Source organism: Papaver somniferum, chromosome 7 (assembly GCF_003573695.1).
Source record: "Papaver somniferum cultivar HN1 chromosome 7, ASM357369v1, whole genome shotgun sequence".
Taxonomy (NCBI): domain Eukaryota; kingdom Viridiplantae; phylum Streptophyta; class Magnoliopsida; order Ranunculales; family Papaveraceae; genus Papaver; species Papaver somniferum.
Window position 1 is genome coordinate 158181487 of NC_039364.1, and position 13243 is coordinate 158194729.

General features: G+C 36.1%; 2 protein-coding genes across 2 annotated transcripts; one reads left to right on the forward strand and one right to left on the reverse strand.

Moving 5' to 3' along the window:
• Positions 1-5953: 5953 nt before the first annotated feature.
• On the forward strand, positions 5954-8531 carry LOC113298881. Its single transcript, XM_026547746.1, has 2 exons — positions 5954-6925; positions 8200-8531. The coding sequence occupies exons 1-2, from the start codon at positions 5999-6001 to the stop codon at positions 8356-8358; spliced, it is 1086 nt and encodes a 361-aa protein (XP_026403531.1). The 5' UTR covers positions 5954-5998; the 3' UTR covers positions 8359-8531.
• Positions 8532-8786: 255 nt separating this feature from the next.
• LOC113298880 (beta-glucuronosyltransferase GlcAT14A-like) lies at positions 8787-11019 on the reverse strand. The gene is made up of 4 exons (XM_026547745.1): positions 10338-11019; positions 10165-10240; positions 9955-10070; positions 8787-9857 (listed from the first exon to the last, which is right to left on the reverse strand). Exons 1-4 carry the CDS (start codon positions 10894-10896, stop codon positions 9316-9318), a joined length of 1293 nt encoding a protein of 430 aa, XP_026403530.1. The 5' UTR covers positions 10897-11019; the 3' UTR covers positions 8787-9315.
• Positions 11020-13243: the final 2224 nt, after the last annotated feature.

Genomic DNA, 13243 nt, shown 5'->3' on the forward strand with positions numbered 1-13243 from the left:
TTCTCATAAAGTATACAAGAACACAATTGAAGCAAAATCGGTTTGATTCACTCGAATCAATTCATGAACATTATAGCCACGGTTTGCAAAGATTGTATTCCTTATTATATAAATGTTTAAGTTCATGTACAACCGATTTTAGAACTTTAACCTTCAAGTATGGAAACGGGTATGCATACTTGAAATAAGAGACCAAGATTGGGTTTCGCTAGTACGCAAACGGGTACGCGTACATCCGATCCCAGCAGAAATATTCGGACATGAACCTTACGCCAATACGTACTTAGGTTCCCAGATTTCTCAAGCCAACAGGTACGCATACTATGGATCCCGGATATAGATTACATATGTGCAAGAGTAACAACATTTCATATCCAATAATGGTTAAGTGTTTTAAACTCTTATTTCAATCATTGAAACTTTCTTAGAGGATGACAATAGCCATTTTCACACACTTTAGCATCAAAGTAATTTTCAAGTTATTGAAATAATCATAACGAAACATTCCAAGTCTACACCAAATGATTATATCACACAAACCATGTAAGATGTTACTCGACAATTTTCACATGATTATCTTTTGACTTGTTTCAAGCATATAAGATGAACTTGGTCGAAGCGAAAGCTTGCCAACACATATTCCGAGAAATATGTAAGCGAGTTAAACTCAGCTCGAAATCTCAAATGTGTATAATAGAAAACTATATCGTAACACGACTTATGTCTCAATATAGGAGATAAAGTAGAAATAGACTTTCCAAGTGATAGATGAGTTTCAGTCTCCACATACCTTTTGTTGATGAAGTTCCACAAGCTCTCCTTAGTATCTCTTCGTCTTCAAATGATGAACACCGTGAAGCCTAAGGCTCAACTACACAATCTATGTCATAGTCTGAGACATCTATAAGTAGACTAGAAATCAAGACTTATAGTTTTGATCACTAACATTGACAAACATGCTTGAGATAGCAACGCATGCGAGTTCGACTGAGAAGTGCTCTAACAGGAGGTAATTCATTTTTAAATAGATATGAACTAACCCAAAGGATATATATATATATATATATATATATATATGATATTTGATGTGAATCATGTCTCATATAGGGTGAATAACTTTTTTGTTGGACCCAAAAGTTCATTAGTCTTGTTGTTTGATTCAGATGAGACACAAGTCTTTTAACTTAATTAGGAGTCATGAACTTCGCAATTCTACTCCCGTCTCTTGTTTTGAACTTAAGATGTTTTTATTTTCTTATTAATACGCTATCTATTTAGTTTGTATATATAGTTGTATAAAGTGAAAAATTAATAAACATGTTTGTCGTGACTTGTGGTAGAAACTGAAGAAACAACGAAATATGATAGTTATGACTCCTTTATTACCATGTTCTGGTAGTTTAAATGCTCTTAAAGATACCTCACTAGATCATAAAATTGTTTATATGAAACATTAAGGATCTCTGTTCGTTGTCAGGAAGAAAATAATCTTACATCATATTGTTGTGGTATTCTTTTCAAAACCGATTAGTCTATCTTTCTGTAAATACTTTTCTTGGTTGAAATTCTTTCCCTTTATATAATTGCAACATGTACAGAGGTAGTCTCTGTTTTTTACTTATCTAAAAATAAAAACATATGGATTAATGGTTTATACTCATGCATCAACACATCCAACACCATATTGGTATCCTTATTAATTTTCAAACTAGGACCTATTATAGTAGATGTTGAACTGGGCTAAAAGACAATTGAGAGATAGGTATGAACTTTTACAACGGGAATAAAACATAGCCTTTGGAGGTCACCTTATAGCCGACGGTCTTTTGCATGAATATATACAAAATCACGCTTGCTAATCGACGTGATTCAACAAATTTAACAATTTGCTTATATATCCTTATCAAGTTTTCCCAAGAAAAATAAAATGTATCAACCCCAAAAACACGGTTCTTTTTATCATTATGGAGTGACGCTTTATCTATTCTCATACCAATAAAAGTAACAAACCCATATTTTGGTTTTCCTTGGGGCTAAATAAAGTTAGAAAAACCGGTAAAAAATATGTTAGTTTTCCAGTTCACATCTCTTTCATCAGATGACGAAGAACAATCCCACCACCACCACCAACGAAACTCCTCATTCTACATATTTAAATATCAAACCCTAACAAAACCAACAACTTCAAATTTGTAAGAATTCCTAAATGATTCATCTTTATTTCCATTTCTAGCTACCAATACCTAAAATCTTCATCAACCTCTAAAAAATAAATCGAAAAACGCTTTGAAAGCCTAAAACATTTATTCAAGTTAACCTCTCATTTAATCCATCTTTACCTTTAGATGATGATTTCGACAACTTCATGAACCATTTGATGTCTTTAGTTGGGATGAGACTGGGATGGTCAGATGCAACATTTGTCTCTCAAAATGTTATCCGACCGTTCAAATCTTAAAAACCCCTTCTATTTTGTATTATACTATGGCCGGACATAAACACATTTGTGTAAGTATCCAGTTGTTTTGTATATAATTTAGCTGGGTATTCCTCTTTTATAAACATTTGGCATTTTATGGACACCCACATCCACCGATTGTTTAATGAAGAACATCAACCTAGAATTGATATATGTGTTGTGTCCATAGATTCTTGTTCGATGATCTTATATGATTCCGCCAAAATTCAAAATTTTTTAAAAAATCAAATATTTGCATGTACGTATATAACCCTCGATTCTCTAAAAAGGTCTATTTAGTAAGTAATATTTACATATTTTCTGTGTTTTTCGTAAGTGAAGAACATCAACCCAGAATCGGTCTACGAGAAAAAAAATATCCACCGATTCTTGGTTGATGTTCTTAATATTTTTTTTAATGTTTTTGTGATCAATTAACATTGGCTGATTTCTGGGTTAACAAGATCAAATATCAATTAATCGACAGAGTTAACACTAGTTAATCATGCGGAAATTAACCATTAAAGAAAATAGTTGGTTAAGAGTTTTGAGTTTAGTTCAAAATAATCATATTTTTTCTTCTAGTGATAGGCCCAAATAAATTCCATAGACCCCAAACAAGCCACAAAAATTTGACTATTTCCGCATTTTTGTTGGATTTTCCCCAACGTGATCAAATTAAATTGTACCCCCAAATATGTCCTGCTTTGTAATTCACCCACTCATAAATCACAACAATTCAGACCGATCAGCCTTTGCAACATAGTATATAAAGTGATATAAAAAATCCTGGTAAATCGCATACGCCCTCTCCTACCATTTATAATTAGTCCATATCAGAGCGCTTTCGTCCCCCAAATATTAATACATGGTAACATAACAATTGCTGGAGAATTATTTCATCACATTAAAACATCAACCCTCACCAAAAATCCAAAAATAGCCCTTAAGAAAGCTTATGATAGCTTAGATTGGGGCTTAATTAAAACAACATTCACAAAAATGGGATTTCCACCCATATTTGTAGATTACATTATGTTGTGCATCAAAACTGTTCCCTACTCAATTAACATTAATGGTACCCCTCACGGATACGTCACCTCTACAAGAGGCATTTGACAGGGAGATCCTCTATCTTCCTATATTTTCATGATATGTGTGAGAATCCTTTCGACCAACTGGGGAAATATGGAAGTCCAAAATCTTGTAAATGGGCTAAATATATCTCAAAAAACTCCACATATTTTGTATCTAGTGTATGCGGACGACCTCCTAATTACTAACAAGGGATCGCATGAAAGCAATGACCACCTCAAGAGACTTCTTCAATCCCACGGCTCTTCAGCGGGCCAGGAAATCAATACAACAAAATCAAAGATAATCCACCATCCAAGACTGCAACAACATCAGTTGGACGATTTTTTTTTTGACATGCCAACGTTGTCAATCCCACCAATATACCTAGGTGTATATTTCAAAAACGGGAGATATTCTAGTTACATTTTCGATCTACTGCTTCAACGATTGCCGAGAAAGGCTCAAGGATTGATGGCAAAATTCCTTACTCAAGCAGGAAGTTGGTACTCAATAAAACCTCCTTAATACCTACCTCAAACTACCTTATGCAAACACAATTATTTCCCACCCATGTTCACAAATAGATAGATCGAATCGCTAGGAATTTTTTATGGGGCCTCATCAGTTAAAAAACTCCACCCATTAAGATGGGCCAAACTAAACAAACCGATAACAATAGCGGGTCTCGACATAAGAAAAATTAGTAATCACAATAAAGTCTTGCTCATGAAACGAATCTGGAACATACACGACCAACCTAATTTCATTTGCACCCGATTATTTAATGAGAAATATCTGCAAAATCAATCAATCTTTCAGGAAAACATACCCATTCCTTCCTCCTCCATCCCACAACGGAAACAAATGGCCTCCCTCATACCTACCCTACAACAACTTATCTTTCATCGCATCAGAAACATTTTAGACACACATATCCAAGCAAATTGGATACCTCAATCTCAAAACCTTGACCCGGCCCAATACTACCCAATCCAATCAGTAGTTGATCTCATTGACCCTCTCAACAATAACTAGAATCATGAATAACTGAATCACCTCCCGCCTGCTGCTGTAAAACACATAATAAACATTCACATTCCCCCATACATGACTCCAGATAACATCATATGTCCACACTCGAAGTCAGGAAAATACACCAATGCTACCGTCTACAATTGTCGAATTCAACAAGACAACCATTACCACTCAAACCCCCGCCCACCCACCAAATTCTTGTGGAACTTACCATGTCCACCAAAAAATCAGCAATTCTTGTGGAAAGCTATCAGCGAAGGTCTTCCGACCTTTTCTATCTTACACCGCATCAACCTCACTAATTCCAACTAATGCCCCCGCTGCAACGCCAAACCAAAAATATCGGAGCACACGCTTATTCAATTCCTAATAGCGTCAGCCACCTGGAACAACATGTTATCTCGTCTATCGACAAACCAAACCAACCTCAACTCTCATATCACTATAAACAATCTAACAAACATTCCACAAATTTTGTTAGACGCTAGCCATACCACCTCTATATCAGCTTTCTGTTTTCTTTTTTTGAACCTCTGGATATCCATAAATGTATTAGTTTTTAAACAACACTATACACCCCTAACATCCTGGCACAGACATTGAAGAAACAACAGGAATTCGAATGGGAAAAAAGAGTTTTCCCCTCGGTTTTACCCGAGGACCCACCATCAAGGGCCACTTTAACAAATATCAAGGCAACAACAACAATATTAGCAGGCTGGACCAGACCGGAACCGAATTGGATAAAAAATGAACATGGATGGTGCTGTTAGGGATTCAAACGCTCAAAATGTGATGGCTCTCACTCAGCTGGTAGGAATATCTACCACGCTAATAGCCGAAAAGTGGAAAACTCTATTGGCATCAAGAACAACAACGGATGGACAATGATCAAAAGTTATCTTTGAGACGGATTCAAAAAATCTGTCGCGCTTCATAAAAACGGAGGTTGAAGCTCCGTGGTATATTGTAAAAATGGTTACCAAAATAAAACAAAGAATGCGACAAATTCCTCTTTGTGCTATCAACACAATTATAGAGAGGGGAATCAACCAACAGATTGCGTGGCAAACTTTGCTGCAGACGGAAACCAAATAGGAAATTTATCAACAACAATTTGTGACCAGACAGTTCCACACTTTCTCAACCAAATTCTATTAAATGACTATGTGAGTATAAAATATCCACAGATAATAGCTATCTAGGTCTGCTCTTTATGTTTCTCGTGGTGCGCCTACAAAAAAAAAGTTCTTTGGACTTTGGTAATATATTTTGCTCGAGTTCAAATACTTTGGCAACCCTGCCCTGCCGTGCCGTGCCGCGTGACGCTTTATCCAGTCACATCTTAAACGCAGAAAGATTAGAACCTTATTAAAATATTTTGGTTCGAATTCACATAATCCTCTCTCTCACCTCTCTCGCTCGATAATGGAGTCTCTTCTGGCAGCCTATTCTTCTTCTTCAGACGACGAAGAACAACCACCCCGCCACCAACGACGAAATTCCTCATCCTACACATCACAATCTCAAAACCTAACAAAACCCACATCTTCAAATCTCTCAGAACCCCCAAAAACTTCATCCTTATTCTCATCTCTACCAAAACCCAAATCCTCATCGATCTCTTCTCTTCCACCACCTAAAAACTCATCAAAAATCCCTCAAAAACCCAAAAAAGTTGTTCAAGTTAAACTCCCATCAAACCCATCTTTACCTTTAGATGATGATTCTGATGATGAAGAGAAAAAACCTAAAAAGAAACCACAAACTGAAACTACTTCTTCTTTGCAATCATTCTTTTCTAGTCTTCCTGCTCCTAAAAATTCTCTAGGGTTAGGTTCTGGTCAGTCTTTAGGTGGTGGTAGTGGTAGAAGATCGACGATTGATACAAGTGTAGGTCAATCTGAATCAGTTTCGAAGGTTGAGAAGAACGAAATTAGGGCTGAACAGAATGAGATCAGGGGGTTTGAACAGAATTATGGGGAGGTGAATTTGGTTAATGGGGCATCCAGTTTTGTATCTGGGGATGATTCTAGTTCGAATTGGTATCAGAACAATGAGGGTTATGAAAATTATCAGAGTTATGGGAATTACGAGGGAAATTATGTGGGGAACAATGTGAATTCTGAAAGTGGTTATGGGCATTATGATGAAGCAGCTACAATGGCGCCAATGCCAATGCCAGTTGCTCCAGGGCCAGAGATACCGGATGTTTTTAGAAATATGGGACGGGGTAAGAGAGGGAGGAATGAGATGCCTGAGATAATTGAGGTGAAGCAGGATGATTTAACGAAGAATAGACCGAGGGAGGATCAAACTAAAACCACTGGGATCGCTTTTGGACCAGCTTATCAGGTATGTATCATCACAACACTGATTTTTCACTTTAGTTGTTTTGTTAAGCTATATTGGGATTGAAATTTCAATGTTTCGACTATGTTGATTATCATTTTTTAGTCATTGTGTTATATGATGAATTGGAATTATGATACTCCTTGTATCGGGTTAGTTATATGATGGAATAATTGGTGGGGAAAGAATTAAGTGTTGTGCTGTAGAGGGATGTTCTCTGGTAAATCAATGTAGTGTTTCAGTTTCGTTTAATATTTTTATGCGTAATGGTGTAGTAGTGTGGAGCAAATTCTAGTTCAGGAAAATCACTACACATGCAATTAGAGTTTAAGGTGTTATGAGTTGATGTTTTTATAGTTAAGGTTAGAGATGTACTTTGAGTCCAGGGGGTGAAGATTCGGGATAAAAGCGACCTTATTACTTTTGAACGATGTATATACTTCGTATTTAGTTCGCATTAGTGATACTAATGAAAACCGTCGTTCAGTAATGGAGAATATAGAAGATACTTGAGAAGCTGAAGGTAGGATATCTGTCAAGAATGGTTACTTTAATGAGGCGCCTATCGAAATCTCATTTTAGAAGCTCCAGATAGTCAATATTTGTCAACCATCTGAAATTTAGTGTAGTTGGAAACATGGGCTTATTTTTCAGAATTTTGTGGAGGAGTGGTTACACTATTAAACCCTTCCATGCCCATGACAGACAATGTTTAGGCTCTCTACTTCCCAGTTTAACCTATATACAGCATGATCATTTGGGGGTTTAACAACTGGCCCCATGTGCCACACACACTAAGGATTTTTCTTTGCGCAGAATAAAAAGGTTTCTGTGTGTCATCATCTGCTTAGGTATAACCTTCTGCCAACTGTATTTCCCTATGACTGGGTATGAATTTAGATGAAACCAATGTCCTTAGCAAAGTAAATATTGTTGTTCTGACTTTTAGCCCTATTAAAGTATGTTCTATTCTTTCTAGCTGGCGCACTGTTAGGAAGTTGCTTTTCTTAGCAATAATATGACATAATCTTCTTCTTGTTTTCAACTTTTACTGATAAGACATAACCCCGATCCAAATACACAGTAATGTTTGGAGACTTTGTATTCTTATTTTTATTTTATTTTCTTTTTCTCGTAACTGTTACCCGTAGAAAGATCATAGGAGTATTATTTTATTTTCCAAATACTGACTGTGTCATATTATTACTCATATCATATATATTCGTTTTCCTATATTTTTGCTATATGAGTTAACTGAAGGGGGTTCTGTTTTGCAGACTGTTTCAAGTAAGGGGAATCCTTCTAAGCTGCACAAGAGGAAACATCAGATTGGGGCATTATACTTTGACATGAAACAGAATGAGATGGCCCTCTCAGAGCGACGTTCAAAGGGATTTCTTACAAAAGCAGAAACACAGGCCAAATATGGTTGGTGACTGGTGAGTTTAGAATTGTGATGATAATCCCCACTGTAATGCTTTTAAATTACTAGGAGGAAAAAAAAAAATTCAACCTTCACTTTTATTGCCTGTAACTGCTTTGTTAGGAAAAAAAAGTTCTTGCTTGTAATAGCTTACAGTTTATAAGAGATTGATGTTTTTCTAACCCATCCTCTCAGTCTTCCTTATTATGAACATAGGGGACTTCACCATATAATGGAATGGAGCTCTTATATTTGAATTCTTAGTTTCTCGAGATGACGAGGGAAAGATTTTTTGTGTAAAAAATGCAGACAACACAGCAGTCACACTATATATCTTGATCTAATTACCATTGTTCATGTACTTGGTGTTGATTCGAGAACTGAAAATTTAAGAGCTGTCTCTCTGTTTTGAATACAAATAGTTTAGTTATTGCAATGATGTGTTCAGAAATATGTAAGATGTATGTACAGAGGATAGTGAATGTTAACTGAAGATCCCTTCATCATAGTGATGTCTTAGCACCGAAGCATAAACATCTTAGATAAAGGAAGAAAAGTATCTACACTAAAAACTCCCAATAATCTATCCTTACGTCTAAGTCAGTGAAAAGAATCACAACCAATTACCATATTCCAAACAATATGCAAATGCATAATCTTTCCGTGCTTTGGTCTCCTTATTGCGTGTGAAATAGGATCTTTAGGAGTAAGTGTGGATCTTCTTCTGCTCCATTCCGGTAGAGCTTTATTTTGTTTAGTTTTATAGTCTTCTCCTGGACCGAACTCCTGTCTGCATTCATAATATCTCTTCTGCTATTACTTAAATCTGGGATTTCACAAGCTTTTCATCTTGTTCGAATTTGCATTCTTTCAAGTGGTCGGTCCCTAGGCAATTGCCTGCAGAGGGTAGTCTTTTCAAATCTCTCACTTGCTAAACTCTACGACCCATCTAAAATCAAAACGACATCTTCTAGCTGCATTGATCGGATCTCAGACCCTCTGCTGCAACAAGCTTCGACAAAAATTCTCTCAGTTTGATCCCACGATCACCTGGCTGCACAATATTAATGCTACCCCAACTTGAGCAGTTATAAAATTTTGTATTTGAACTTGAACTTCCTACACTTTGATTTTCCACTGTATTGGAACACCATTTCCCGGGTACTAATTTATTTGATGGGCGATTCAGTATATATTTGTCGAGTTTCTGGAGCACAGGATTTGCTTCCGTGAAGCTCCCTGCGAAGGCCAGCCCACTTTCTGAAATCGTCTTAAAATGTGATACATTGAGTTCATCTGGTTCTTGCTGTTCAGGGTTCATCATAGTATACCTCAAATTAATGTTTACAGTAGTGTTTTGAAACTCATCAGAGTTGCAGAGTACTGTGTGAAAGTAGGATTCAATAGGGGAAGCTGAATTAGCGAAATACATAAGTAGTGTTCTGGGCAGATTATCCCATCCATGCACACAATACTCCATGAAATCTCTTGTAAGAATCATCCATGGAGAGCCTGTTCATGCATACAGAAAAAAGAAGACCCATTTATGTCAAATTCAGAAATTTCTTTCTACCAACTCCCTGTAAAGTAAAACTAGGAGATGCTTTACCCTCGAAGATCTTGAAAGCGTCTGGGGTTGCTCGAGTATCTGAACTTTCTGCAATTTGAGTGTTCTCTTGAAAAATGAGGTTCGCATCTGTTACAATTTGATTAACTTGCCGTCGCCTGCATTAAGAACAATTTTATGAGTATTAGAAGTTTTGGCAACTTCAGTAAATGAAACATAGCATTTGGAAAGATCATGCGCATTAGTCCTTACTGCTTCCAGTTTGTGTTATTGCTGTAATGTATGAAGTTCAGATCTTTGGGAATGAAAGTGAAAGCATGGAGAAGATCTGGCAACAAAATTTAGAACTTAATAAACTTTTAGACAAGAGGATCATAATCTTGATAGACAAAAATGAGGAATTAATTGTCATGTTATTAGCTTACCGTCTTGAGTCATAATAGGATAATCCGAAGCACTTAATGCGATAAACCAGTCCCAATCATTATTAGACATCAAAAATATTGCAGCTGCATGAAGAACTGAAGCTACAGCCGAGGATCCCATTTTATTGACCGCGTAACTTCTACCGATAACATCGACATTTTGGAAAGCTCTGAAAGTTCTTTCAGATTGAACCAAAAAGGCCAAATATTCCCTCTCGTAATTCGACGAACCCGCATCGAGGTATAAAAGATATCTGTTTCGTGGATGATATACAGATTTAAGCAATCTAAGAATCCTTTCCTTATCTCCATTGGAGCCAGAAATCAAATATGCAAAAACGGGCGGTAAACCGTCACCTTTCAACGGAATTTTATTCACATAACCAAAATCCTCGGCTGCACCGGCAAACCCATGACAGATAAACGAATTCCAGAATGCTCCAAGCACGACCAAACTTCCTGTAATAATCAGAATTCCTAATGGAAATATTGTAATCCATGCTGATGAAACTCTTGTTGTCATCACCATTCTTCGGAGAGGATTAGAGTTTCTAAACATTGACTAAACAAAGAAAAATTCAAACTTCTTCAGTATATATGTAAACAACTGTAATACCAACTGAATTAACAAAAGAGAGAGGAACGGGAGGTGAGGCGATGAGAAGAAGGTAGTTGGTTAATTAGGTTGTTTGTTAAGCTAACAAAAAAGAGATAAAGTGATGCTAATTTGGAAGCTTATTGGAATACTTAGAAAATAAGAAATTACTGAATTATTGTTAACATTATTAGTTTATTTGAATTTGCAGGCCATTAGAAAAAGACCCCATGAAAACACAAGTGCAGGTAAGACACGTCTCATGCAAGGACAATGGAATCCACATGATGAGAGGGTTTTCTTGTTTGAATCCCGTTATTGGTCAAACTTGTTGACCATCGTAGACTCACATTAGTCAAGCTTCTACTTTTCAATTTTTTAGTTACTTTTTCCACGTAAGGGAAGGATTCGATAACATGGTTGGAACGATATTATCATAATATAATATGGTGCGCCATTTTTTCTTATAAATCTAAACAACGATGAATTTGAAGCTAATTTTTTGATGACATATTACTCTTACAAAGCTCTCTATTACTACCAAAAATGAGAGTATTTCGAAGTACGAAACTTCCCCGTCTACAGATTTTAATTTCAACGGTTGATATACAAAATGGTAGATGGTGGTCTTATGCATCTCCGAATGCACTCATTTTTGGTTGGAGCGTAGAGTGTTATAAGAAGAACATGTCAACAAAAAATTAGCTTTAAATTCATTGCCGGTTAAGTTTTATGATAAAAATGACGTCAAATTGTCAAGATAATGTCATTCTAACCATGTCAATGGATCCTGCCCCTGAAATTTTTCTGAAGAAGTTTCTAGAAAAGTCGATTTCAGTAAAATGTCTGGGATAGTTCTTGGAGATTTTAATCAATTACTTTTTCCATTTTTGAAAAGAAAAGAGGGTTAGCTTTTGTAGAAGTGAGGTTGTTCCTTTAAAAAGAATTATGCATACTCAATTATTTGGGATACGATTTTACTTGGACTAATCATAGGAATGGAAGTGTAGATATTCATGAAAGACTGGACAAAACAATGGCCATAGTAAAATGGTTCAATCAATTTCTTGATCCAGAACTTAAGGTTTTGGCTCCAACAGGATTAGATCATTGCCCTTTGCTTCTACCCTTAGGTAATAAGAATAGCACATTAGAGTCTTAAGTTTTAAATCTTATGATAGTTGGCTAAAGGAGTAATGTTGTTTAGATTTAACAAAAAATCGTTGGAGCTCTTATAGTTCTAATTTTGCCGGTTCTTCAATAAGTAATTTGAACTCCTTATGCCAAGTATTATGGTGCAGGGCATTTCTTTCCTATCCCTCAAATAAAGGGAAGGGATATCACAAGGAAGACAACCTCACTGTGGTGTCCTTTTTCTCCTTTCCTACACGATACGGAAACTCAGCAGCCGTATGAATAGTGCTATACGGCTACTGAGTTTCCGTATTTTTTTCCCAATTTTTTTTTTCAATAAAGGAATATATTTGTATAGGTAAAAAAAATATTTTAGAGTAATAAAAAGATATATAATAGGTAAAAAGGAGATATAATAGGTAAAAAAAGAGTTTTAGTAAAAACAAAAAAGAGTGAAAAAAGGAAAGTTTTAAGGTAAAACTTTAAAAACCACGGAAACTGAGTTTCCGTGTGATTTCCCTTCCCTACAAGGTGGATCAGATCTGATCCACTTTGCCTTGTAGGGAAGGGATATTCCTACTCATGTAGGGATATGGGAGATCATAGTGGATGGATTTTTAGGGTTTTCCCTACATACGAGGGATAAGGTAGGGAAAAGGGGGACCATAGTGCTTGGCCTTATGAATGCCAATAAAGAATAATCAAGATATTCACAAACTTAATGAACCCCATAATAACTCCAGAAGTCAAGAAAGAGCTACTGAAAAGTTGTTTCAGCCAGAAAACTTTTATGATACTGAGGATGCGATCGCTAAACAACTTTCTAGGGACAATGCATGGAATTTAGGAAAAAGAAACACAAAATATTTTCATATGAAAAGAAGGAAAAGAAATAATGTTGATTGTCTCCTTAACTTGGAGTGAGAAGTCAAATTTCAAAAAACTGAAATTGCCTTCATCCTACATGATTACTTTGTAGATATGTTTTCGATTACATCTACTGCAGACAGTTCTAGTATATTTTTTCATTATTCTAAACGGATGTCTGCTTAGGACAATTACAGGTTAATGTTCTTTCCTACCGCTGAAAAAATATGGGAAGTAGTAAAGACACAGAAACTAGAAAAATCGTCGGGCCTGATGCATTCCCAGTTTCTTTCTTTAAGCATAATTGGAC